The sequence below is a fragment of the Acomys russatus genome, chromosome 11 (assembly GCF_903995435.1).
Source record: "Acomys russatus chromosome 11, mAcoRus1.1, whole genome shotgun sequence".
Taxonomy (NCBI): Eukaryota; Metazoa; Chordata; class Mammalia; order Rodentia; family Muridae; genus Acomys; species Acomys russatus.
In genome coordinates this window covers 10578051-10604131 of record NC_067147.1, presented here as the reverse complement: position 1 = coordinate 10604131, position 26081 = coordinate 10578051, and the positions used below count along the sequence as shown (strand labels likewise).

At 47.0% G+C, this 26081-nt stretch overlaps 2 protein-coding genes across 6 annotated transcripts in view; both read left to right on the top strand.

Moving 5' to 3' along the window:
• Positions 1-6897, top strand: part of Trerf1 (transcriptional regulating factor 1) — a 43002-nt gene extending 36105 nt beyond the window's left edge. For 2 of the 4 annotated variants that reach the window (XM_051152851.1, XM_051152849.1), the window contains 2 exons: positions 2303-2550; positions 6010-6897. In XM_051152851.1, the coding sequence (XP_051008808.1) occupies positions 2303-2550; positions 6010-6331 (570 nt within the window). In that variant the 3' untranslated portion in view covers positions 6332-6897. The remainder of the gene's footprint in view (positions 1-2302; positions 2551-6009) is intronic. The other 2 variants (XM_051152850.1, XM_051152848.1) reach the window with 1 other exon arrangement.
• Positions 6898-13347: 6450 nt separating this feature from the next.
• Mrps10 (mitochondrial ribosomal protein S10) lies at positions 13348-23916 on the top strand. 2 transcript variants are annotated; one of them, XM_051152846.1, is made up of 7 exons: positions 13348-13436; positions 17789-17853; positions 17937-18009; positions 21470-21606; positions 22445-22553; positions 23367-23456; positions 23647-23916. In XM_051152846.1, exons 1-7 carry the CDS (start codon positions 13389-13391, stop codon positions 23728-23730), a joined length of 606 nt encoding a protein of 201 aa, XP_051008803.1. In that variant the 5' UTR covers positions 13348-13388; the 3' UTR covers positions 23731-23916. The 2 variants fall into 2 exon arrangements, with proteins under 2 accessions (XP_051008803.1, XP_051008804.1); XM_051152847.1 differs by having other exon boundaries at positions 13357-13436; positions 17940-18009.
• Positions 23917-26081: the final 2165 nt, after the last annotated feature.

The following is a 26081-nucleotide window of genomic DNA, read 5'->3' as shown; positions in this document are numbered from 1 at the left end:
TGGGAGGCAGAGGCAGATGAATTGCTGTGAGTTCAAGGTCAGCCTGGTCTACCAAGCTAGTGACAGCCAGTGCTGCACAGAGAAACTCTACTTCACACACACACACACACACACACACACACACACACACACACACACACACACACAAAGCCTGACACACACACTTGCATACACAAGTTCTGGAGCTGTCACCCTTTTCCCAGGGTGCATCACTGTCCTCCAGGTCATCTTTGCTAACACAGAGCATACTGAATGCTGTTATTGAGTCTGCCATTTAAAGAAAGTCTTTAGAATGTTTATATCCTGGGCTGGGCAGGTGGGGCACACACCTTTAGTCCCAGCACTTAGGAGGCACAAGCAGGTTTCTCTGGTTCAAAGACAGCCAGGACTACATAGTGAGGCCCTGTCTCAAAATAAATAACTAAGTAAAATGTTTATACACTAATATTGAAACTCATTTGAATTTTATTTAAGAAAAAGAAGAGGCTTTACAAAAAATAAATAGAAGTGAGCTGGGCTCATGTCTTTAATCCCAGCACTCAGGAAGCAGAGGCAGACAGATCTCTGAGTTCAAGGCCAGCCTGGTCTACAGAGTAAGTTCCAGGACAGCCAGGGCTCTGTTACACAGAGAAACCCTGTCTCAAAAAAACAAATAAGTGGGACTGGAGAGACAGCTCAGAGGTTAAGAGCACTGGCTGTTCTTCCAAAGGTCCTGAGTTCAATTCCCAGCAACCACATGGTGGCTCACAACCATCTGTAATGAGATTTGGTGCCCTCTTATGGCAGACAGAACATTGTGTACATAATAAATAAATAAATCTTTAAAAAAAAATAAATATGTACATTTTCCATGGACTCTTAGAGGACATGAGAAATGGCCTGCAGGCTAGGTCTCTAATGGCCCGGCGTCTTCATCCCACTGCTGCCTTCTTGCCCACATCAATCCTGAGTTGTTTATGGTGTGACTGTAAATGACAATATTTCTTGGTGAATTTGTTCAGAAATTGGATGCTTCTTCAGTGCATGGTTTTAGGGTACAATAAATATTTGGTTTTTAGTCTTGGGGTTTGGGGGGGTTGCCCAACCAGCCATGCTCAGCAAGATAGACATTCTGAATGTCTTTTTAAAATCCCATCAAGGAAAGGGTGATGGTTTATTCCATGCCCAGCAATGGAAGCTGGGCTCAGTAAATCAGAAATACATTTGTCGTTCTGTAATAGAATAAAAAAGGACCCATGAACTGAACTAAGAGAGGCCACCTAAGCCCAGCAGGATGGAATAAAGGGCTGTTGGTTGGGGGGGGGGGGCTGTGGATTATAGCCCCCTACTTCAGTGGCTCTGGACAAAGGGTAATTTGTTCCTACAAGAACATTTTTTGGTAGGACTGGGAAGCTGGGGCAGGTGGAGACCACAGATGCGGCTAATGCGCCTACTGGTGCACAGCACAGTCCCCAGCTGTCCAGCCCCGAGTATCCATAGTGCTGAGGCGAAGAGGCTGGGCTCTGGGCCGGTACTTGGAAAAACAATCCAGGCACTGTGGCAGACACCTACACTCCCAGCACTCTGAAGGTGAAGGCAGAAGGATAAGAAATTGGGCTACACAGTGAGGTCAAGGCCAGCCTGGACCACAGAAAAGACTCTATCTGACTCAACAAAGTCGGCTTATTCCCGGTCAGGCCTAGTGACACACACTTGTAATTCTAGCACTCGGGAGACAGAGGTGGGAGGGTTGCCTTATGTTTAAAACCAATCTGGTCTACATAGTAAGTTCCAGGCCAGCCAGGCCTGCAGAGTGACACCCTGTCTCCAAAACTGTTAAAGTTTGGGGGCCTTAAAGCAGCTTCTGCCGTGCACTTGAATTGTAGGTGTAGCTCAGAGCTCGAGCATGCCCCTGGTCCGCATGAGGCCCATCCTGCATCCCCAGCATCGCAGAAAACAACAGGCTACTGCAGGAGCCTCTAACTCCCTCTCGTTTCGCACATAGGAAATAATAAATAAAGGAGGTATTTGAAAGTTCGGTGGCTTAATGGCCTTTGTTAGTTGCAACAAAGTTAGAAATTAGAGCTAGATCCTGGGTCTCCTGACTTTGAGACCATAGCTTTTTCCTTGGTACTGAGCCACACTGCCTTCAGTTCAGGATACACCAGTGAGGGAAGGCTTATTGGCACAGAGTCTGTGGTTGGGGTATCTGAGCTTTGCTTTCTGTGGCATACGCCCAGTGTTTGCTTGTATGAACTCTGTGCTGTTTCGTGTATCATGTGTTTTACCACCGAGTAACTAACAACCCTAATTTCCTTTTCAGGACTGTAGATGTCATGTCACTCCCTTTCTTCCCCAGGTGTTCAGCTCCCGACAAGCACTGAATGGCCACGCCCGCATCCATGGCGGCACCAACCAGGTGACCAAGACCCGAGGTGCTGTCCCCTCTGGGAAGCAGAAGCCAGGTGGCACCCAGAGTGGGTACTGCTCAGTAAAGAGTTCACCATCTCACAGCACCACCAGTGGAGAGACAGACCCCACCACCATCTTCCCCTGCAAGGAGTGTGGCAAGTAGGTACACTTGAACCAGGGACCAAACTCAAGGTCAAAGTGAATGATTGTTCTGTGGCAGTTGTTTCTTCAACTAGGAGAAGACAAAAAAACACAGACTCTCGGGACTCCCCTTCATAACCATCCGTGGAGTCTGCAGGTGGTTCTCACTACCTCTTTTCATGCCTCTGCCCACAGCAGACATCACTAATCAATTACTGCATTCTCTCACATCACATGAAGACAAGATATCCTACTTTATATAGCAAAATGACGCAAGCTGGTACAGCTAGTTGATTAGAGTCCATGCATGGGATAAAGCCTATTTTTCATCCCTGTCCCTTTAAATATAACTTAAAACAACAACAGCTAAGGGAGGAAGTAGATGGGACTAATAACAGCATACTGGGCTTTTACTCCATCACATACTTAATGTGTGTGAGCTCAATCCTCACAGAGAAAAACTCCATCCAATTTAAGCTGTCTTCATGCTTACTTTTACAAATAAAGATATAAAGTCAGATGAAATGACTTGTCCTAAGTCACACGGCCAGGACAACAGAGCTGGTATTTAAACCTTGCCATGACTAGATGCGGTGCCTGGCTTCCCTAAGCTGTTCCAGTCTTCTGCTTTCTTCTGATCAGCAGCATTACAGTGAGCCTAACTAGTGGTGATAAACGTGGCCCCTTTGAAGGCTGCTGCTCAGCCTAGCGTCAAGGCTATAGCATCGCCACACCTTCATAGCTGGGAGAGGCCTTGCTGAGTTTCTCTCTAGTCCCTAGTGTCTCAAACATATAAAGAATGGAATCTGGAGCAATCCCTACCAGACGGCTCCGAAACTATCAGGAAAATGTCCCTAGATCTATAAGAGAGGCCCGTGGGCACCTTTGCTTCCATGTTTGCACAGTATCAGGTGGACTGGAGAGGTGGCTTAGCAGCTAGGAGCACTGATCGCTTTTCCGTAGGACCCGGGTTTGCTTCCAGCACCCAAATGGTAACTAACAACCATTCATAGCTCTGATGTCAGGAGATCTGATGCCATCTTTTAGCATCCACAAGTGCTGCACACGTGCAGTACACAGACTACATGCAGAACAATTGTGATATTATATATAAAACCAGGCAACCCCATAGCATTCACCGATGAGTGGGTCCTCCCTGCTCTTGCCGGAGACTGGTTTAAATGGCTGTTTTACACTCCCTGGTTCATTTCCTTTTTAGAATACAAGACAGCTCCGCAGACAGAGTACTGGCCACCAACTCTAGATCTCACACGGTTAAGGGAGAGAAGTGGTTTCAGAAAATTGCCTTTTATATCATGCCATGGGAGTGTTCACCCATGTGCACACACACACAATTAATTAACTAAAATCATAGAAAAGCCCTGCAACATAGGCACTTTAGAAAACAGAACCTGGGGCGGAGGAAAGTTAAGCTTTCGGCCACGCATGAAAGGTGACCTGAAACGAGTGAGCCTCATGTTTAGACTTCAAAACCCTCAGGCTGGCCTGGCCGCTTACGCTTCAGCCATTGGCCTCTGCTACTCCTCACATGCTGAGGGAAGCACGGAAGAAGTAAGACCCAGATTAAGGCCAGGCATGGTGGCGCACACCTTTAATCGCAGCACTTGGGAGGCAGAGGCCCATGGATTGCTGTGAATTCTAGGCCAGCCTGGCCTGCAAAGCGAGTCCAGGACAGCCAAGGCTACACAGAGAAACCCTGTCTCCAAAAACAAAACCATGGTCCCAGCTGTCTTTCAAAAGCATGCAGTGAGCATTTTTCTTGTTTTGCCGTTATGTTATTTGAAACCTTTTTTGGCTTTATTTAGGGGTGGGGGGAGTATGTATGTGTGCGCGCATTTCCACATGCATGCCAATACACAAGGGAGGCCAGGGAACATCTTTGTCGAGTCAGTCTCTGCCCCCACCTTTTTCTGGGGGAGGGTTGTTTGTTTTGGTTTTCGGTTTTTTGAGACAGGGTTTCTCTGTGTAGCCTTGGCTATCTTGCACTCTCTTTGTAGACCAGGCTGGCCTTGAACTCACAGTGATCTGCCTGCCTCTGCCTCCCGAGTGCTGGGATTAAAGGTGTGCGCCACCATGCCCAGCCCTCCCCCGACCTTTATGTGGCTCCTGGAGGTTGAATTCAAGGTAGTCAGGCTTTCCTCTGTAAATGCCTTTACCAACGGAGCCTCTCACCTGCCCCTCAAGATCTTTCCCTGGCAGAAGTCCCAGTAAGACTTTATGAAAACCAGGAATGTTTTCTGAGGTTTTCCAGATAGGAGTAACATCGAAAAGTTCACGGACGGCCTCTTTCAGGTGCACAATCATGATCACTTTCAACGTGACCAGCTGGAATTCCTCACCCAGTGGAACTCGGGCTGGGGAGGGAATTGTTTGGTGGGTTGGTTGTCTGGTTGGTTGGTTATCTGGTTGGTTGCTTGGTTGCTTGGTTAGCTTGGTTAGCTTGGGAGGGAGACTAAATTGTATTTATGCTATTCTTTCTCCATAAACACAGGTTAATATCTGGGCCAACTTTCCTAGAAATGGCCTAAATGGTAAATAGTACAGAATGTGCAGGCCATGCTCTCTGACTCAACACCTCACTTTCCCTTCATCTCCCAAAAGCAGTAGAGAAAATCAACCAACAGACAGAGTTCTGTGCCAGTGCCTAGAATAATAAACAGGCTAGACCCTTGGGCTAAAGAATCTGCCATCTTTTTTCCCAGGGTTGCAGGCACAATTTTGGATCACATCATTCCTTGCCTCGGAGAGAAGGACTGGCCTTTCAAATAAGACAGTTAGCACTGCCTTTGGCCTGTGCTCAGTGCTAGACAGACACCTCCCCACTCGGATACAACAATCAATATGGCTCCAGACATTTCTGGATGTTTTCTGGGAGAGTGCAGCCTCTCCTAGCCAAGGCCTGCTTTCATTCTAAAGGAGATTGTATGAAATGATAACAGTGGTGGCCAGGAGGGGTCTGCAGCAAAAAGGAGTGGTAGATGGGGCTTGGCAGCCCAGCTCAATAAAGTGTGAGGAAGAGTGAGAAAAAGGATGCGCCATGTGGGTGCGGGCAGATGCTTCAAGCACCGTGACTAGAAGAGAGTTGGAAGCCACGGGTAGGGGCTGGGCTGTTTTAAGGTGAGACTGTCAGAGCTCATCAGCAGGATTTGGGATTCTGCAGTGCAGAGAGTGTGGTTAGTGTTGGGAAGGGGAGCACCCTGCTAGACTGCAGACAGACAGGCCTGCCTTGGAGAAGGTCTCCATTGGCACAGCATGGAAACAAGACACAACAGTGCTTTCTCATCCCATCCCTCTTCCTCATAATGCTCAGAGAGATGACTGACTGGTCCCCGAACCAGACTCGTATCCAGCATCCCACGCGCCCCGCCCCCCTCCTCAGTCCCTGCAGGAACCGGGCGTCTTGATCTCCTAAAGTCCCCTGTGGGTCTCACAGGCTGTTCTCTCCCACCTCTCCAGGGTCTTCTTCAAGATCAAGAGCCGGAATGCGCACATGAAAACTCACCGGCAGCAAGAGGAGCAGCAGAGGCAGAAGGCTCAGAAGGCTGCTTTCGCAGCAGAGATGGCGGCCACCATTGAGAGGACTACGGGGCCGGTGGGGGCGCCTGAGCTGCTGCCCCTGGACCAACTGGGTCTGATGAAGCCGGTCAAGGACGTGGACATCCTGGACGACGATGTGGTCCAGCAGTTAGGTGTCATGGACGAGGCCGAGGTGGTGGGCACAGATCTTCTCTTGGATGACCAGGATTCGGTTTTGCTTCAGGGTGATGCAGAACTCTAAAGCACCCCTGTCCATCACCTAGAGACACAGAAACCAGGGCCTCCGCCTCCATCATCAGGAGAACCAGGACTTCCTGCTCCTTCGGAGACCCTTTTAAACTACCTGTTTAAAAAGCGGTCCTTTGCTTCAGGTTAGGGGAGGGGGAAATCCAGTTCTTTCTCTTTTTACCTTCTTTTACATTGTTTTTGTTGGGGGCTGGGGGAGGGGAATAAAAAAATTGGCACAACTATCTTTAAAGAGGTGTCTCATCTGGGCTGTGTTCTCGTGAGGCCGTTTCCCCCACCCCGGGGTGAGCCTCACCTTTGTGTTGCTTTGCTCTCAGATGTCAGCCACCCTGGTTGCCTTTTGTCTCCAGACTTGCTGTGTGTGTGTGTGTGTGTGTGTGTGTGTGTGTGTGTGTGTGTGTGTGTGTAGGAAGTAGGTTACCCCATTCATGCTGGGACTTTAGGCCATGTTTCCCCACCAAGAATTATTTTTATTCTGTTCTGACTTGCCAGAAAGCTTTCTCTATCTCAGATCAAAAGAACCTGCTTTCCTTCCTTCCTTTCTTCCTTCCTTCCTTCCTTCCTTCCTTCCTTTCACTTTCCCCCCCCCAACATGGTTCATGGCCAGTGGAGTTCTGAACTTACTTTGCACCACTTGAACATACTGTGAAACCTTTTCACTCCGAGTTGCTCTAACTTGTGTGTGCCGGCCTAAGGTTTGCCTAGATGTTAGCTACAGAGAGATAGGGTTTTCCTGACACAGAGAGATAGCAGGTGCAATGGAAACTGCTTTGAAACCCAACAAAAATGTGTTCAGATCCAAGTTCGCTACGATGCTTGCATTCAAACAATGAATGTATTCCTTACAAGTCACTTACCAAAGCAATTCTGGACTTCCCTAAGCTACATGACTTTGCTCTGCCCCCCGGACAGCAGGGGGTGCCATTTGTACTTGAAGGCAATAAACCTATACTTCAAAACTGTCATTGCCAAGGCTTTTGTGCTCAGTTGGCCTGATGCCCTGCCACTGTTAGTGCAAACTCAGACTGGAACACTGCCCCTGGCGCAGAGGAGCTGCTCTCAGCCTCCCTTCTGTGTTCACAGCCTGTGGCCTCCAGGCCAGGTGTCTTGAGGCCTTAACCTCCCCGGCTCTATGTCACCCTGGACCACATGCTGGGCCCATGATCAGCTTGGCATTAGCGAGCATCCTAGCAGAGGAGTGGGGCTGGACACCCTTCACGTTGGATTCTACAAAACCATTTGGCACATAATCAGGGGGGCCAGGGCACCACGGCCCAGCACAGCCCCCACTCAGGCAGTAGCTTCTGAGTCTCAGGAAGGCCACAGACAGAAGACAATTTACAAAGATTCTTTTCCTTTTCCGTCATTGTTCTTTAGAAATACCTAGCGGTCCTTTCTCAGTGGGGAGGGGGAGGGGCTATGTTTTCCTTGCTGTTGTTTCACAGGGCTGTTGTAGCCTGTGTGTGATCTCAGAAGTGTTGCGTTAAAAAAAACCTGCCTGGGCACCCTGCATGAGCTTCCTCTCAAAACCATTCCGGCTGCTTGCCACCTGTCAGCGGGCTGCGAGGCCCTGGCTGTCTTTAGGTCTGCTTAGCTACAGAAAAGAGCAAATGTCCAGAGCACCGCAGGAAACCCATGTCCTCATCCTGCCTGGGGATTTGCCCAGTTTGAAACCTTAGATATGAACTGACCTGCCACCACCAATATCCAATGCACAATTAGTTTCTATTTTTCATGCAGTATAGCATAAGGAATATTTTGGCTTGAAATAACCAAAGAACTCCTCCTTAATGAGACAGTTCAAATATCTGAGTTTGTATTTCCCAACTATCAAAGTTTAATTGACTTCCTATTAAAATATTGCACTTTTTTTTTTTCCGGAAATGATTCTACCTGCATGTGTGTGTTGTATCTTAGCTGCCCCCCACCCCAGACCCCAAAGAACTTTTCTTCCTAATGGTTAATGTCTTCACGTGGCTCCCACTGACTCGATGGTTTTTCAGTAATGAATTTAGACTCCCTTTGAGAAAGCCTGTATATAAAAAGTTAACAGATATATTTTATGGAAAAACCCATCTTATTTTCAAATATATTTAACTGCTGTTATATTTTATTAGAGGAAGGTTGTAAATATTTTCTAGGAGTTCTATTGTAAAATAAAGTATTTTTGAAAAAAATTAATGTAATAAAAAGGAAACCATTTTTAAATAGTGGTTGTGACTGCGTCCTGCTCTGCTTTTGTTCTGTTGTGTTCTTAGCCAGTGATTTGCATGCCTTCATAGTAGGATGGAATTCAGGCTTGCACTATTCTAAGCTAGCATCATAATTTCTAATGTGCTTAACTGTCTGTTTCCAGAATGCAGCTCCCTCTGCACAGCACACTGCTGTGCATAGTCTACTCATGGTTTTTCTTTTGTAATGAGTGTATTTTTAATAAGGATTTTATGTAACATTTTGGCAAAAAAAAAAAATAAGAAAAGAAAAAAGAAAAAGAGGACAGTATTTTCTAATGAATTTTATAATAACATTTTGCTAAAAATGTTTCTTCCTAGGTCAGTTTTTGTTAAGGTAAATCAAAAGTCGTATTTTCCAGGGGTTTAAAAAAAAAAGGTTTGAAGCTGGAAAGCAAAGTTCTATTTAAACATCATATGTAATAAATGAATAAAGATGTTTTATAGACCTGTCCTTTAAAGGTGCATTCCTTAAATTAAGATAATGGTGGTGGTGGTGGTGATGGTGGTGGTGATGGTGGGCGGGGAGGCGGGGCAGGAGGGCTGGGGCATCCTAGGCTGTCTCCTGTCCTGAATGTTAAGCGTTGTGCTGTTTTGGTTTTGGGTTTGTGTTGTTGTTGTTTTGTGTTTTGAATGATCACAAGACTTTTGCAGAAGAGAACAAGAGACCACTAAAGACATTCCAGTCACCCAGCCGTCTGAGAAGCTGGCTGTTCCGAGATGGCCATCATCCAGTAGAGGGGTAAGCAAGTGCAGTCGGATCTGTTTGTGAAAACCTGACCAGGTGTTGCAGCCGCTGCCCTCAAATAACTACTTTTCTCTCTCTCTCTCTCTCTCTCTCTCTCTCTCTCTCTCTCTCTCTCTCTCTCTCTCTCTCTTCTCTCTCTCTCTTTTTTTAAGATTTTATTTATTTATTACATATACAATGTTTTGCCTGCATGTATACCTGCAGGCCAGAAGAGGGCACCAGATCTCATTATAGGTGGTTGAGATCCACCATGTGGTTGTTGGGATTTGAACTCAGGGCCTTTGGAAGAGCAGCCAGTGCTCTTAACCTCTGAGCCATCTCTCCAGCCCAACTGCTTCTCTTTTTGAGCCTCACATCTATCGTATTTCACCTATGAAAGGTTCCTGGATGCATGATCAGTGCTAACTCCTCCATCTTTCCTGTCCAGTGGCTTCTGTGGACAGTGGGTTTGGTTAGATCTTCTGATCAGACACTACTCTCACTGAAGGGGAAACCAGGACTTCCATCTGATCCTCAGGTGGTAAATGAGCCCCTTGAAGATGTGGCATTCTCCACACTGTGCCACCCAAGAAGTCTTTAACCCAACTTGGGAAGCAGAAGCAGGCAGATCTGAGAGTTCAAGGCCAACCTGGTCTAAATATCAAATTCTAGGCCAACCAGGGCTACATAGTGTGATTGTCCACTCCTCGCCCCTAAGAAAAGAAATCTTCCTGGTAGTCTTCACCAATAACTGCGTTTACCCTGATTTATTTGCCGTTTAATATGAATTTCCAATTTTTATATGCATTTACTTTTTAGTAGTCAGCAATAAACTTGAGAAGAACTTTGGAATGTTGTATTTTATACAGAGGCTTTCTCATTCAATGCCTTGATCTTCTAAGCCCCCTTTTAGATTGTAATCCTCCTTTTAGATCATCCTATATCAAAATAGCTGGTCTAGATGCAGTACACACATAGCCAGGGTTGTAAACTGAGTCAGCTTTTAGGGGCCAAGGTTCCAGTTCCACTGTTGCCCTCAATCAGTCAGTCAGTCAGCCCTTCATTTCCTCAGTCAGTCTTCATGACCTGTACTAGACACTTTCAATCCTGTAACTTATGTATGTAAAGATGGGCCAAGTGTGGTGGCGCACGCCTTTAATCCCAGCACTTGGGAGGCAGAGGCAGGCGGATCGCTGTGAGTTTGAGGCCAGCCTGGTCTACAAAGAAAGTCCAGACCAACCAAGGCTACACAGAGAAACCCTGTCTAAAAAAAACAAAAACGAAAAAAGTATGTAAAGATGGCTGTGCCAATTGCTTTTCTCAGAAGAACTGAATACTGAGCAAAGGCTGGGGGGGTGGGGGTGGGGAGGGCTGGTCCACTTCACCATCCAAAGAGCAAAGCTTAGACTTTATTAGTTCCAAGAACTCCCACATAAAGCTTCTGGGTTCTTTAGAGCCAGTATTCTGTAGTCATCTGTAAAGGCTCTCTGTTCTCCCAGGTATGTCCTGTGCAAGAAAAAGCACTCATTCTGTTGAGAATTAAAAGTTGAATTACGGGGCTGGAGAGATGGCTCAGAGGTTAAGAGCACTGTCTGCTCTTCCAGAGGTCCTGAGTTCAATTCCCAGCACCCACATGGTGGCTCACAGCCAGCCATCTATAATGTGATCTGATGCCTTCATCTGGCCAACAGGTGTACATGCAGGCAGAGCAGTGTATACATAATAATAAATAAATAAATCTTTTAAAAAAAAAAGTTGAATTCCGAATTCCACAGGTCTGTCCTGGTTCAGCCAGTCAGCTGCGATGTATGTTCTGTAGTGGACGTAAACATGTGTTTTGTTTTGATCCCAAGTGTGGGATATGTAATGGATGTAAACATGTTTTTGTTTTAATCCCAAGTGTGGGATGGAGACCAGACTTGTGAGAGAACAGGTGATGTTTATCCGCTAGAAGACGAACCACCTCAGTCTTTGCCAGCTGAAACACATCTTAGTACAGACTCTGAGAGGAGATATATATATGAGCCCAAAGCAGGAGGTGGGGCTTTTGGGGTCTTGGTGGTGTTTGGCTGTTCATCGCTCCGCTTTGAGATGCTCCTAGGGAGAACCGCTCCAGAGAGTGCCTCGGGGCTGTGGTTGCAGGTTCCAGCAGCAACTTTGGTTGAACTGCTGGTCTGCTGAAATCCTGCAACTCTGCCAGGGGAATCACTCCCAGAACTGAATCCAAAAAGGTCGGCTTCCCCTGTTCCCACTAACCTCTTTTCTCTCCTATCTAGGGAAGGTGGGCTGGAAGGGAGGTGTAAGCATTAAAGAACCCCACTAAAGTAGGTTTGGAAAAGGCCGAAGCCTACAGTGTTTTGGGAGAGGGGATGGATTTTTAATCAAGGCATGATCCAGAAGGCATTTTAAGAAACTGAACATCCCTAAGGGAAGCAGAAGTGATTGGTGGACCACAGATATCTCTACATAAAAGAGCCGTAAAAGGATATCCGGGAAAAATATAATTAGTAACCCATAACAACAGCGACAACAGAAAAGCTCCAGAAGGGTAGATCGCTTCCTTTATGTAAGAGAGGCAAAGTCAGGCATGATGGTGCTTGCCTATGAGCCCAGTGCCTGGGAGGTGGAAGCACTGGGGTCAGAAGTTCAAGACCAACCTTGTCTACATAGCAAGTTCTAGGCCACCTGACCCACATAAGACTGTCTCAAAAGAGATGGTAAGATGGCTCAGCAGACTGAGCGAGGCCAGGCCTAACACTCTTGAGTTCGATGCCTGGATCCTACAAAGTGAGAGGCGAGAACCAACTTTAGAGTTACACTCTGATCTCCACATGACATGCAAGAGACAAACACACACTCACATCACACATGCATGCATGCATACATACATACATACATACATACATGAAGAGAATAAATCTTTCTAAAAGGGCTCTCTTTAACACAGAACAATTGAGCCAGGTGTGGTGGCACACAGTGTGGTGGCACACGCCTGTGATCCCAGCACTCAGGGAGGCAGAGGCAGGCAGATCTCTGTGAGTTCAAGGCCAGCCTGGTCTACAAAGTGAGTCCAGGACAACCAGAGCCATATTGAGAAACCCTGTCTCAAAAAAACAAACAAACAAATAAGAACAATTGGTACAATCAAAATAGGATTTAACCTGTTTTCTGGGCCTAAAGCAAGGTGCCCTTGCAGGAGCTAACTAGAACTGCTCCTCTCAGTTCTGTGATAACTGCCTAGTTTCCCAACACTGCTCCTAGAGTTTCCAGGCTCACCTGCTGCCTGTAGCCTAAAACCAATGAGTGAAGATGGGATTGAATCTTTTTTTTTTTTAAGATTTATTTATTTATTTATTATATAGTGTAGTGCCTGCATGTACACCCACACACCAGAAGAGGGCATCAGATCACATTATAGATGGTTATGAGTCACCATGTGGTTGCTGGGAATTGAACTCAGGACCTCTGGAAGGATAGACAGTGTTCTTAATCTCTCCAGCCCAGGAATTGAATCTTTAAAACTGCGTTTCATTCAGAGAGCTGTCAAGTGGAAGAGACTCTGGACAAACAGCATTAAAAAACTAACCTTAAGTCTCATCTCAGGAGAACAAAGGTAGGCAGGCAGTCAGAGGTCTGCCTCCCCACTCAGGGCAGTGACCAGCCAGGGCCCCAAGACTTGAGGTGTCTATGCCTCTCTCATTATCACCCATGTACCCCTCCCTCATTCCATGGATCTTTGGCTCCAAATGTGTCTGTGTTTGTCTCTAACCAAACAGAACCAGCACAAATAGAATTATAGACAACATATAGATAGATCCTGGTAACTAGATAGGGGCTGAAGCCAGTTTATCCAGACGCGAAAGCGACGCAGGCACTCAAAAAATAACATTAAAAGAATGAACGAATAGGTGAATAAATAATAAAGTAGAAATTTAAAAAAAAAAAAAAAAAAAAAAAACTCCCCCGCAAGGAGCCACGTCTCTATGGCTGTTTCAGTGACAGAACACAAAGAGACACTCTCTCTTTGTCGAACTCTATGGTTCGAGCACAATTTTGTGACCCCGGAAGCGATCCTCGGAGGTCAGGGCACCAAGATGGCGGCGCGCGCGGCATGTGTGTCCCTGTGCCGGCGCCTGCAGCAGGTATAAAGGGGTGGGCGGGCGACCCTGACGGGCCGAAGGCGCCGTCGTCGAGCCTCGCTGCCACCCTCTGCCCGGCCGGCTCGGAGTCTTCCTCCAGAGTCGTGATTAGAAAGGGCTGGTGTTTATTTTCTCGCGTTATTCAACTTTAATTGACAAGACCGGAACGAGAACTGTAGGATGTCAGGGCGGGAAGGATGAGAAAAACCGTATCCAGAAACTCTCCTTTCACGTTAGAGAGAAAGAGTAATGAAAACCCCGAGCTCAGAGAAGCAGGAAGCTCGCCTCGGGTTCTTAGGAGCTGAGCCAGGGCTGCGTCTCCGAAACCTCGCGTGGAGCTGCTCTGAGCCGCCCTCCTTACTTCCCTCCCGGGCTTGGGAGACGGAGCTGAAGGGCTCCGAGGTCAGGGGAGTGGTTACATCTCCCTCACGAGGTTCTTTGAGGAAGGAAAACTTGCCTGGCGTGTGGGCAAGACTTTAATCGCAGCCCTTGGGGAGGCTGAGGCAGGGGGACTTCTGGATTCGAGGCCAGCCAGGCTACATAATTGAGATCCTATCGCAAAATAAATAATTTAATTTTTTATTTTGTTTCTTCTCCTCCTCCTCTCCTTCTTCCTTCTCCCCCCCCCCCACCCCCTTCGAGACAAGGTTTCATTGTGTAGCCTTAGCTGTCTTGGACTCGCTCTGTAGACCATGCTGGCCTCGAACTCACAGCAATCCGCCTGCCTCTGCCTCCTGAGTGCTGGGATTAAAGGCGTGTGCCAACCACCCCAGCTAATAATGTAAAACGTAAACAAACAAACTAGGCAGTTTTCAAGTCTTTGGCCTTTTGACCTTTGGGAACCTTACCAATAACCATTTAATAGTTTCAGAAATAAGGCTGAGAACTGGGCATGATGGCTCACGCCGTAATACCAGCACTTGGAAAGCAAGAGGAAGATTGCCACCAGCCTACATACAGAGACCCTGTCTCCAAAAGAAATGGAAGGAAAAAAGCGGGGTGGGGCGCTGAGAATGGAGCTCAGTTGCTAGAGTGCTTGATTAATAATGCCTAAAGCCGGATCTCTGTGAGTTCGAGGCCAGCCTGGTCTACAAAGTGAGTCCAGGACAGCCAAGGCTACACAGAGAAACCCTGTCTCTAAAAAAACAAAAAAACAAAAAAAAATGCCTAAAGCATACTGCTTGGATCCAAAGCACCACATAACCGCCGAGATGGTGGCCCACGCCTGTAATAACGACACTTGAGAGATAGAAGCAAGAGAATCAGAAATTCAGAATTATTCCCAGCAACATAGAGTTCAAAATAAGTCTGGGATCCATTAACTTGTGTCTCAAAAAAATTAAAAAAAATTGTTTTTATACTAGAGATTGAGCCCAGGGCGTTTCCCATACCAGACAAAGGCTCTGTCATGAAACTATATTCTTAGCCTTTGGTGGGACCCAGGTCCTCTGCAAGAAGTGCTGAGCCCTCACTCCAGCCTCGGTCTTCACAGGTTAAAATCGTTCACACTCTAGAAAAACTGTTTTCCAAAGCAAAGGCAAATTTAATGAAGAGTAATGCTTTAGAATCCATTGTCAGAAGAAGCAGCTTTATTCTCATGTTTGTTTCTGCGTTCCGTCATTTATCATACAACTTATTGACGTTGGAAAACACTGTACACCAGTGACAGAATCAAAGAAAAGTCTTGAGTGATGTCTTAGTGAGTTTTGGTTTCAGGTTTTCTGAAAGCATCTTAAGGATTCATGAAGTCTAGCACACACTTGCATAGTTCGGTTTGTTTTTGAGACAGGGTTTCTCTGTATAACTGTCCTGGTTGTCCTGGACTCACTTTGTAGACCAGGCTGGCCTCGAACTCACAGAGATCTGCCTGCCTCTGCTTCTCAAGTACTGTGATTAAAGGTGTGCGCCACCACGCCCGGCTATAACCACTGTTCTTAACAATAAATAAAGGGGCTAGAGAAGTGGCCCAGTGGTTAAGAACACGTGTACAACCATGAGGACTGGGTCTCAGGAACCATGAGTTCAGATCCCAGTCCCAGCCTTGGGCATTCATGCTCGCTCTCCTGTGACCCCAGCTCCACGGGTTCACAGGTGGTCTACCGCAGCTTGCAGACTAGCCAAGAGTCCTGGGAGATCCTATCTTAAATAGCTGGTGAGTTACAGAGGATGACACCCAAGAGCTTCTTGTAGCCTCTGCACACTTGACACCTGTACATACATGCATGTGTATACACCTATGCGCATGGAGAATTTTTTTAATTCTTTATTTTTATTTTATGTGCATTGATGTTTTGCCTGTATGTGTCAGCGTAAGGGAGTTGGATCCCTTGGAACTGGAGTTACAGACAGTTGTGAACTGCCATGTGGGTGCTGGGACTTGAACCCAAGTTCTTTGGAAGAGCAGCCAGTGCTCTCCAGCCCCAGGTAGAAATTTTCTTAAAGGAAAAATGGGATGATAGAGACTGAAATCTGTGCACTTGTGAGAAAAACTACCCAGCCAAATCTGCACCCAAGCCCTCCAAAAAAAAAAAAAAAAAAATTAATCAGAGCTAGATGTGGTAGTCACTTGGGAGGTAGAGGCAGACATAATGGATATATGTCAAGGCCATCCGCGGCTCTCTGGTCGGAGGTCAGACTGCTTCCTGCAGCCCCACCCAAAATCAACAGAAGTGCTTCAGAGGGAGAATGTGCCTAGGGAAGCAGCTTCTTAGCGTGGGGGTCACTAATGTAGGAGCCTTGCTGTGTGCGGAATGCCACATGCTCCTGCATTGTGCCTGCTGTCTGCTCTCACCTGTAAGCCAAGTAACACTGGGAACTTGTCTTACAGCACAAGAGCAAGGAAACAGAAGCATGGGCTGCCTTTGGCTTTGCTTGTTTCTTTTGAGTCTCTCTATGTAGTCCTGGCTGTCCTGGAACTTGCTCTGTAGATCAGGCTGGCCCCAACCCACAGACCCCCCCTTGCCTCTCAGTTGCTGGGATTAAAGGCGGTCACCACTACAGCAAGCACGGGATGCTTTAAATGCACCCATTGGTTGTTTTAAAGATTTTATTTTGCTGCTTTCCAGGGTTGCACTTTTCAGTCCCAGGAAAGTGTAAAGTATTACAAGGTAAATGAGAAGCCATGGGTTGTGAGCAGTACCATTTGCCTCCTAAGACAGTTCCACCAGGGGGCGCTCACTAAAAGGGCTTGTGCAGTGCTGGGCTAGTTAAGGATGGATATAGGCAAGTTGTGTGCTGTTTTAGGTAACTTACAAGCAAGGCGATTCAGCCAAGCAAAGATTATTTCAACTGCTAACACGTTAAATTATACTGACAAGGAATCTTTTGTTTGTTTTGTTTTGTTTGTTTTATTTTTCAAGACAAGGTCTCTCTGTGTAGCCTTGGCTGTCCTGAACTCACTTTGTAGGCCAGGCTGGCCTCGAACTCACAGCAATCCACCTGCCTCTGCCTCCCGAGTGCTGGAATTAAAGGCATGTGCCACCACGCCTGGCTCTGACAAGAAATCTTAAAATATTCTTGTTGCTCTCTGTTTTGTGTCTGAAAAGGAGTCTCACTGTAGATCTGTCTGTCCTTGAACTCATGGTCTCCCGACGCCACCTCCCAAGTGCTCAGATCAAAGGCACGCGCTACAATGCCTAGCTAAGTTGTTTTGCTTTTGTTTTTAATTCATGTGTCTGTGTGTGTGTGTGTGTCTGTGTGTCTGTGTGTGTCTGTGTGTGTGTGTACCTTTGTGGGTTTTCTGTGTGCCACAGGCATGTTGGTGCCCGTGGAGGCTAGAGAATACCAGATAGCCTCAAACTGGAGTTAGAAGAGGTGTGGGTGCTGGGAACTGATCCAGGGTCCTTAAAGCAGTAATGGGTTTGGTTGGTTGGTTGGTTGGTTTTTGGCTTTTCAAGACAGGGTTTCTGTGTGTGGCTCTGCCTGTCCTGGAACTCCCTCTATAAACCAGATTGGCTTTAAATTCACAGAGATCCTCCTGCCTCTGCCTCCTGAGTGCTGAGATTACAGGTGGTATGTGCCACCACTACCCAGCTAGCACTTTGTTTTTGGTTTTTCTTTGTTGTTGTTGTTGTTATTTTGGTTTGGTTTTTCAAGACAGGGTTTCTCTGTGTAGCCTTGGCTGTCCTAGACTCACTTTGTAGACCAGGCTGACCTCGAACTCACAGTGATCCACCTGCCTCTGCTGGGATTAAAGACATGTGTCATCACGCCCGGCTTAGCACTTTGTTTTTGATGAAATCTAATTTGGTCCTTTGATGCCCAGTATCCTCCTCTGTAAGGTTGAGACCCCTTTTCTGGCTTCTGCTCTGGGCACTGACTTTATTTCTGACACATGTCCCCTCCATTCTTTTTAGGAATTGGGGCATTTGTCTATAAATGGTTCTAAGAGCAGCACAAGCAAAACTGGTAGCCTCCTGCTGTAAGTATGCGACTAGATTTGTTCAGTTATGCTAGAAACTGAGGCTCTGTCCTGTTGACTGAGGCTTCTCTGTCCCCACACAGCAGTTCCAGTATGAAGTGGGTACCACTGTCAAGCCTGCACATGGACGTTCCAAAGGATTTGACAAAGCCTACAGTAGGTACCTCCTATTGGGCAGGGTGTGGCATCTGACTCCAGTACTTAGAGCTGGAGGTCGGACATCCTCAGTTACAGACCAAGTTCACGGCCTGCTTGGCTTCATGCAACCCCATCTCAAGAAACAGCAACAACAAAAGGAATTACACTAATAATTTCATTCCTTCCTGGTTATTTCATTCAGGCCTATTTCCTAAACACATAGACTTCTTTGCCCTAGAGTCCTGTCAAGTGCACAGTACAGGCTGTGATGTCTGTGTGAGCATCTGTGCTATTTTTCATGCTACAAAAGTAAGTTTTAACGAAGTATATCACGTACCCAGGTAGCTGTGGTGCTGGGCAGCCTCTTGCTAAGTTCAGGAGTGTGACAATTAGTGATGCTGCACCCTGACACTGTTACAGAAATGATCTTCCCATGGCCTTCCAGCCTTTTCTTTTGATTGCTGACATGGGCGTGGCATGTGCAGTGCTCCGCTCACACTGAAGCAGGCCATTGGCACAGTGGGATACACAGAGCTGTGTGACCTTACAGAGTTTAAGACAAGATGCTACCTAGCCCAGGCTAGCTTTGAACTAGCCATGTAGCCAAGGATGACCTTGAGCTCCTAATCCTCCTGCCTTATTAATTGATAAGGTTACACGTGTGTCACCACTTCCTATTCTTACTTGAGATTTTTTTTTCCTTTTTTGGTTTTTCAAGACAGGGTTTCTCTGTTACACAGAGCCCTGGCTGTCCTAGACTCTATTTATAGACCAGGCTGGCCTCAAACTCACAGAGATCCACCTGCCTCTGCCTCCCAAGTGCTGAGATTAAAGGCATGCGCTACCACGCCTGGCCAAGATTTTTTTCTAAAGTTATAAAAATTCCAAATCTTTCCATTTCCATCTTCAAAAAATGATCTCTTTTGAGTTTGGTGTGACTCCATATTTATCATTTGATCTCAGCACACGGAATTGTCTCATCCACAGTATGGAACTGTTTTTATTTCTTTACTTACTTGGTGAATATTGGAGACAGACCCATGATGGTATGTGCAGATGTCGGTCTCTAGCTAGACACTGCAGGGCCAAGCCTGGAAGAGATGGCAGAGTGCTGGGCATCACCTCAGTGAGGAAAGTGCTTACTGTGCAAGCATGAAGACCCAGGTTCAGGTCCCCAGCACACACCTAAAAATCTGGGTGCAGTAGCACATGCATGTAGCCCAGTGCTGAGGGGGAGTAGTCAGGGAGACCCCTGGGGCTTGCTGGCCTGATAGTCTAGCCGAGTCTTTAAGCTCCAGGTTCCATGAGAGACCTTGTTTCAAAATATATGGTCTGGCCAATGAGATGACTTCGGTGGGTAAAGGCAGTGCCACTGAGCCTGACATCCTGACTTCAGTCCCTAGGACCCACATGGTAAAAAGTAAGAGCCAGTTCCCACAAGTGTCCTCTGACCTCCATATGTGTGCCATACCGTGCACACAGACAAATAGACCCAATTAAAATGTTGTTTTTTGTTTTTGTTTTTGTTTTATAATAAGATAGAATACCAAAAATGTGGCTCAGTGGATACGGGTCCTTGCCACCAGTCTGACCTGAGTTCATTTTCCAGAACCCATGGTAGGAACAGAGAAGTTGTTCTCAAACCTCTACATGCATGCCATGGCATGTGCACACATATGTACAAACACACACAATCTCTTTACAACTCGTTCTGCACACACACACGCACGCACACGAACACACAATCTCTTTACTACTCGTTCTGCACACACGCACACACACACGCACACACAATCTCTTTACTACTCGTTCTGCACACACACACGCACACGCACACACAATCTCTTTACTACTCGTTCTGCACACACACGCACACACACACACAATCTCTTTACTACTCATTCTGCACACACACGCACGCGCGCACACACACACGCACACACAATCTCTTTACTACTCGTTCTGCACACACACACGCACACGCACACACAATCTCTTTACTACTCGTTCTGCACACACACGCACGCACACACACAATCTCTTTACTACTCATTCTGCACACACACGCACGCGCGCACACACACACGCACACACAATCTCTTTACTACTCGTTCTGCACACACACACACGCGCGCGCGCACACACGCACACACACACGCACACACAATCTCTTTACTACTCGTTCTGCACACACGCACACACACGCACACAATCTCTTTACTACTCGTTCTGTGCACTTAAGGACCTCTGGGTAATCAGACCTTGTGGTGTTCGTTGTCTAGCCATCCCAGACTAAATCATAATGACGTCACAAGACATCTTCAGAAATCTTTTGAGAGTTGCTGCAAATTCACAGTAGCTTTAAACCCACGGGGGAGCTTGAGGCCAACTCAGTAGTGGAGGTCTTGCCTAGCACTCTGTAGCCCACAAGAATCAGACAGCAGCTGGGCGGTGGTGGTGCCCACCTTTAACCCCAGCGCTTGGGAGGCAGAGGCAGACAGATAGCTGTAAGTTCAAGGCCAGCCTGGTCTACAAAGCAAGCCCAGGACAGCCAAGGCTACACAGAGAAACCCAGTAGCAAAAAAAAAGAAGAAGAAGAATCAGACAAGATCGTACACCCTCTCCACTGACCAATTCTGATGTAAAGATCAATTAATTCTGTTTTTCTAACCATCTTATTTAGAATAATTGAGAATAGATGCCTTCCTTCCTGGTTATTAAGTAGCTCTCTTTTCAGGGGTGAAGTAATTTAACCCTGACTCACTGGGTTAGTAATAAGGTTTACCGGTTTAATGGCTGAATGAAATGAAGATAATTCACCTCTTAAAGAAGTCAGAAGTGTCAAGCCCATTATTTCTAAGGGCTTTGGGTGTTAGTGTGGAAGGTCCAGCCAGTGTCATAATGTTTTAATTAGACATGAGTAATTTCCGTGTGAAGACAGGCCAGCCTTACATGAATAAATCCTAATAAAAAGCATGAACAGAGCTAGCTGGGCTTTGTATAACAATTACAGTGTTTAACAGTTGTATAGCAGTGTTTAACGATTTATAAGCACTTTAATTTGTGTCTTCATAGTTGTTCCTTGCAGAAATGCTATGTGCAACATTACCCTACCTTAAACATGAAGAGCAGGGAACTCATAGAGTTCTCTCACTGTGCAGCCGCCAGGGGAGAGCTTTCCAGTCCTAGCCTGCTAACCAGGTCGCTTGGTAACAGACTGAGTCCCTTCCCACTAGAGACTTGGGGCTCGCTGATAGTGGGGTTTTTGTAGTGACCTTGAAGGTTGTCTGATCCTGAGTAGACTTCGCAGGTCGTTTTGCAGATGTGTATGACACCGGGAGTAGCTAAGCTAGCCATTCGAAAACATCGCTTGTCGTCTTTCCATTTATTAGTAAACTCTGAAGTCATTCAAACAGTAATACATTAAATTTGCTGGTTATAGACATTACAAGAACCAAACCCAACTTCTTTATTTTAGATAACCACGTCCGATGAGCCAGATACATTGTACAAACGCCTGTCCATTTTAGTGAAGGCCCATGACAAGGCGGTGTTAGACAGTTACGAGTATTTTGCTGTGCTCGCTGCTAAAGAACTTGGCCTCTCTATTAAAGTGTGAGTATGACCTTTCCTAACTTTACCTGCTGTCTGCCATCATGTGATCAGCCAGGACGCTGACTGTGATCCCAGGTAGGTCTGCACTTGTGAAATAGAATAAATGTGTGGTGTCGCTTCCTGTCTGCTACAGCTGTTAAGTCCTGGAATGAGGAAACAAGGAAAATGAAAGAAACCTTTTCTAGAAATTGCACTGACATAAGCAAACCCAGGAAGCCTCCTGCCTGGCATCTCTGTGAAAGGGTGGGACTCTGAGGCACTGTCCAGACAGGATGGTCATTGGCTGACACCTCCATTATGTGCACCACCACCTCCCTGGGAGCTTCAAGTGAGATGAGCTTCATGTGGCCCGGAAGTCACTGCAGGCTGAGCTGGACCTGCCTCTTCGAACCTGCACCTTCTGGTGTTAACAGGCTCATCTGAAGCTCTGCCAGTCTGTGCTGGTAGCAAAAACAGACTGTTTTGGGACTGTCAGTATATCATACGTTGCCCTAAAGCCACAGACATTACAGTTCTGTTCAGCACTGCTGCCTCTCTTTGTAACTGCCATACCTGGTACATGAGGGAGGGACTAAAGGTGTCGGGGTGTGTGTGCACACTCTGCATGGCACTGCCTGTGGGGTGTGGGAGAGGGTTCCTGCTACCTGCAGGGTTGATTTTGGCCTTGGTTTTGTGAAAGCAGCTGTTACAGAGGCGGCTTGACAAATGGAAGGCAGTAGCTGCAGCTGGTGCCTGTGCGTGAGCGAGCCTGCCTGCAGCCCTGTTCTGTGGTGCTTTCATGTCAGTGCCGCAGCCGTAGCGTCGCGGAGCCTAGCTTTGTTCTGTCCGTTAATTCCAGACATGAGCCGCCGAGGAAGATAGAGCGACTCACTCTTCTCAAGTCCGTGCACATTTTCAAGAAGCACCGTGTTCAGTATGAGATGCGGACGCTCTACAGGTGTTTGGAGGTGCGCTGCTTTCTGCCCAGGGGACACCCAAACTTCCCATTGCCATGTGGCATGGCTTCACTCTACCGTGGGCCCAGTCCACTTCCTTTTAGCCAACCCATGTATTTATTTGTGTTGGGTGGTGGTGGGCACACCTTTAATCCTAGCGCTCGGCAGGCAGAGACAGATGGATCTCTGTGAGTTCGAGGCCAGCCAGGGCTGCACAGCCACATGCCACAGCCTGTGAGGAGGTCAGAGGGCAGCTTATGATAGTTGCTTCTCTTTGTTGAGCATGTGAGTGCCAGGGATCATATTCCAGTTGTCAGCTTTATGAATTTTCAGTGTATGAGTGTTTTGCCTACATGTATGTCTGTGCACCACCTGTGTACCAGGGAATTGGATCCCCTGGAACTGGAGTTACAGGCGGTTGTGAGATGTTGTGTGGGTGCTGGGGCTGGATCTGAGTCCCCTGCAAGAGCAGCCACAGTAACCACAGTAACCACAGAGCCCATCTCTCCAGCCCGCCTGCATGTTTTAAAATGAGATTCTGAGTTAGATTTCTTAGAAGAGCAGGCCCCATCTCTTTTTTGTTTGTTTGTTTGTTTGTTTTTTCAAGACAGGGTTTCTTGTGTAGCCTTGCCTATCCTGGACTTCCTTTGTAGACCAGGCTGGCCTCAAACTCAGAGCAATCCGCCTGCCTCTGCCTCCCGAGTGCTGGGATTAAAGGCGTGTGCCACCACTGCCTGGCTAGGCCTCATCTCTTAAAAGGGACATAAGAACTCAAAGCTCTGTGCTCTGGCATTGTGGCAGGACATACTTATTTTTCTGTTTCAGTTAAAACATTTGACTGGATGCACAGCCAATGTCTACTTGGAATATATCCAGCGAAACTTACCCGAAGGGGTTGCCATGGAAGTAACAAAGGTACGGCTTGAGTTCCGGCCTCCTTAGGGCTAGCAGAGTTGGTTCGCTGTCTAGCGTTGTCCTGGCTGTGGGGGAAAGGGCCTATGGCACACTGGGAGCAGAGTTAGGCCCACCCACCCTAATAGTTGGACTTGGGGACAGAATCAGCACTGTGTTCCTGTTGGTCCACGTTGGTTTGTTTCTGTTTCAGACACAGATACAGCAGTTGCCAGAACACATCAAGGAGCCCATGTGGGAAACAGTTACAGAGGAGACTGAAGGAAGCAAGCTGTAAGCCTTGGGGATGTCGCCTGTGCTGCATCTGAAGTGCACGGGCCTGGCCTGTGTTCCCTAGAGAACGCTCCAGCTGAGGGGAAGTCACTCCACCTGCCGTGTTCACGCCTGAGCAGCCGAGCGGCGCATGAGTGGCAGGCCTGGATTCAGGGAGAACCACTGTGTCTGTTCTTTACCCCTGACTTTGCTGTGTTCTGATTTGAACAAACATTAGCAAATTTCTATATAACTCAAAACAAAAGAGCCAGACTTAGTGTAGTGCCGCTGACCTTTATTAGCTTGTGCCAACTTTATTTTGTTTGTGTTTATTCATTCAGCCATTCATTTTTATTTCTCAAACTCAGATGCACTTGCCTCTGCCTCCCAAATGCTGGGATTAAAGGCATGCACCACCATGCCTGGCTAGTTTGTGCTAATTTTAAATGTTTACTTGTTCATTCAAAAGAAAACCGGTGATACCTTTTTCACACACAGTTTATTTTGAAGTTCCCCACAACCTGTGGTGGAATGAATGCTGGGCAGTTAGAAGTTTGCCTTTTCCTCTGTGCAGCCCAGCATGTGCTGCCTGGAGGTGAGAGTCAACAGTGACCTGATATCAGCACCCTTTCAGACACTAGATGTCGCCATGACACACACAGGACCCTTGTAGCCCATGACCGCTGCAGGGAGCTTCTGCCCTCAAGAAATTAAGCATCACTTCATTTGTCCTTCGATTCATTCATTAATCGAGTCTATTCAGTAAACTTTGCACTGAAAACTGTGGTGAACTCCAGTGATTGAGTAGAGCTAGTCGCTTGCGAGCACTGCTAGAAATAAGTATTTTTCCTTCAGCTGCTCGAAGAAAAGCCTCCTGTTGGTGGGTGTCCCTGCCTTGTTTGAAGATACTTATCTGGAATCTAATTGCATGTAAAGCCCGGAATGAGGCAACACTGCACTGGGCTGGAGCGGTTGCTCTTTCTTGCTTTTGGGTCGGTAAGTAGTAGACAGTGGTTGGCATGGCAACCCCAGGGGTACGCTTTGTTTCTCATAGCATGAGGAGGCCTGTGTTCCCTTCCACTGAATTGCCCAACCTGATGCCAGTGCCAGGTCTCTGAATACACACTGCCTATGTGCTAGACTCCCACTGTCATCACATGGGAGGGTCACAGCCCCGTCGTCGTCTGTGACCATCCGCTCAGGTCTTGGCTGTCATTCACAAAGTATGTCTAAAGCATACTTACCCCAGGAGTAAGCCTCAGGATTAAGAACCAATTGGTCAGACAAAAGCAGGATAAATGCTGGGTCTAGCAAAGCAGCAGTGTGGCACACTTACCTGAAAGATGTAAGTCTACAGATAAGTCAAGACCCGCAAATACAAATCAGTAGGATGAATGCTCACCACCAAGGGCTGATCGTCACAAGCCACATCAGCGGTGTGCGTCCATTCCCAGGTGTCCAGGTGTGTGCCCATAAGCCAGGTCACTTAGTCATATATGCAGTAAAATCTTAAGCCTGCAGGATGCCAGCTGGGTAGACAGACACCTGAGCTCACTCTAGAACTGACACAGGAGGAGGAGACCTGTCCTCTGACCTGTGGATGTGCATGCCCAAACATATAAGTAAAAATGAAATTTTAAAATTTCATTTTAAGATAAAGCCGCTGCTGCACAAACAGCAAAAACTAGCTTGTTTTTAAGATTTTTATTTTCAGTTCCGTATCTATGCACAGGTATGTACACAAGGCCAAAGGTGTCATGCCTCTGGAAGCTAGGGTGAGCTGTCTAGTGTGGGTTCTGAGAGCAGAAGTTTGGTCCTCGGACAGAATGAGTTCCCAGCGGCCAAACCGTCCCATTGAGTCACACCATTAACTCAAACCAGCCTTGAACTTGTAGTCTTGCCTCAACCTCAGAAGCACTGGGGCACCAGGTGTGTGCCTTCATGCTCCATAAAGCTGGCCTGGTTTTGCCTCCTGACATAAGCAAGGTAACGCACGCTGATTGGCTGAGAGAAGGTAGGTAAGGTTGTTTTGTTAAGGCGTGGTCCTCTACATTGTTGGTGTCTTTTGTGTGAAGCACACTTTTCCATGTTAATGATGGTCATATTGAGTGTGTTTTCAGTTGCTTGTTTACCTACAGATCCTCTCAGATTAAACTAGTCCGATGCCAAGATTCACTTCAAAGGAGTGACACGGATAAACACACTATAGTGAAAAGCTGAGGCAGGAGGATTGGCAACAGCTCAAGGCTAGCCTAGGTTACAAAATGAGACCAATCTCAAAAAAGGAAAGAGGCCCAGGGAGGTGGCACAGTTGGTAAAGTGCTTGCCATGTAAGATGAGGTCCTGACAGCAGCCCCTCAGAAGCCACATCAAAAA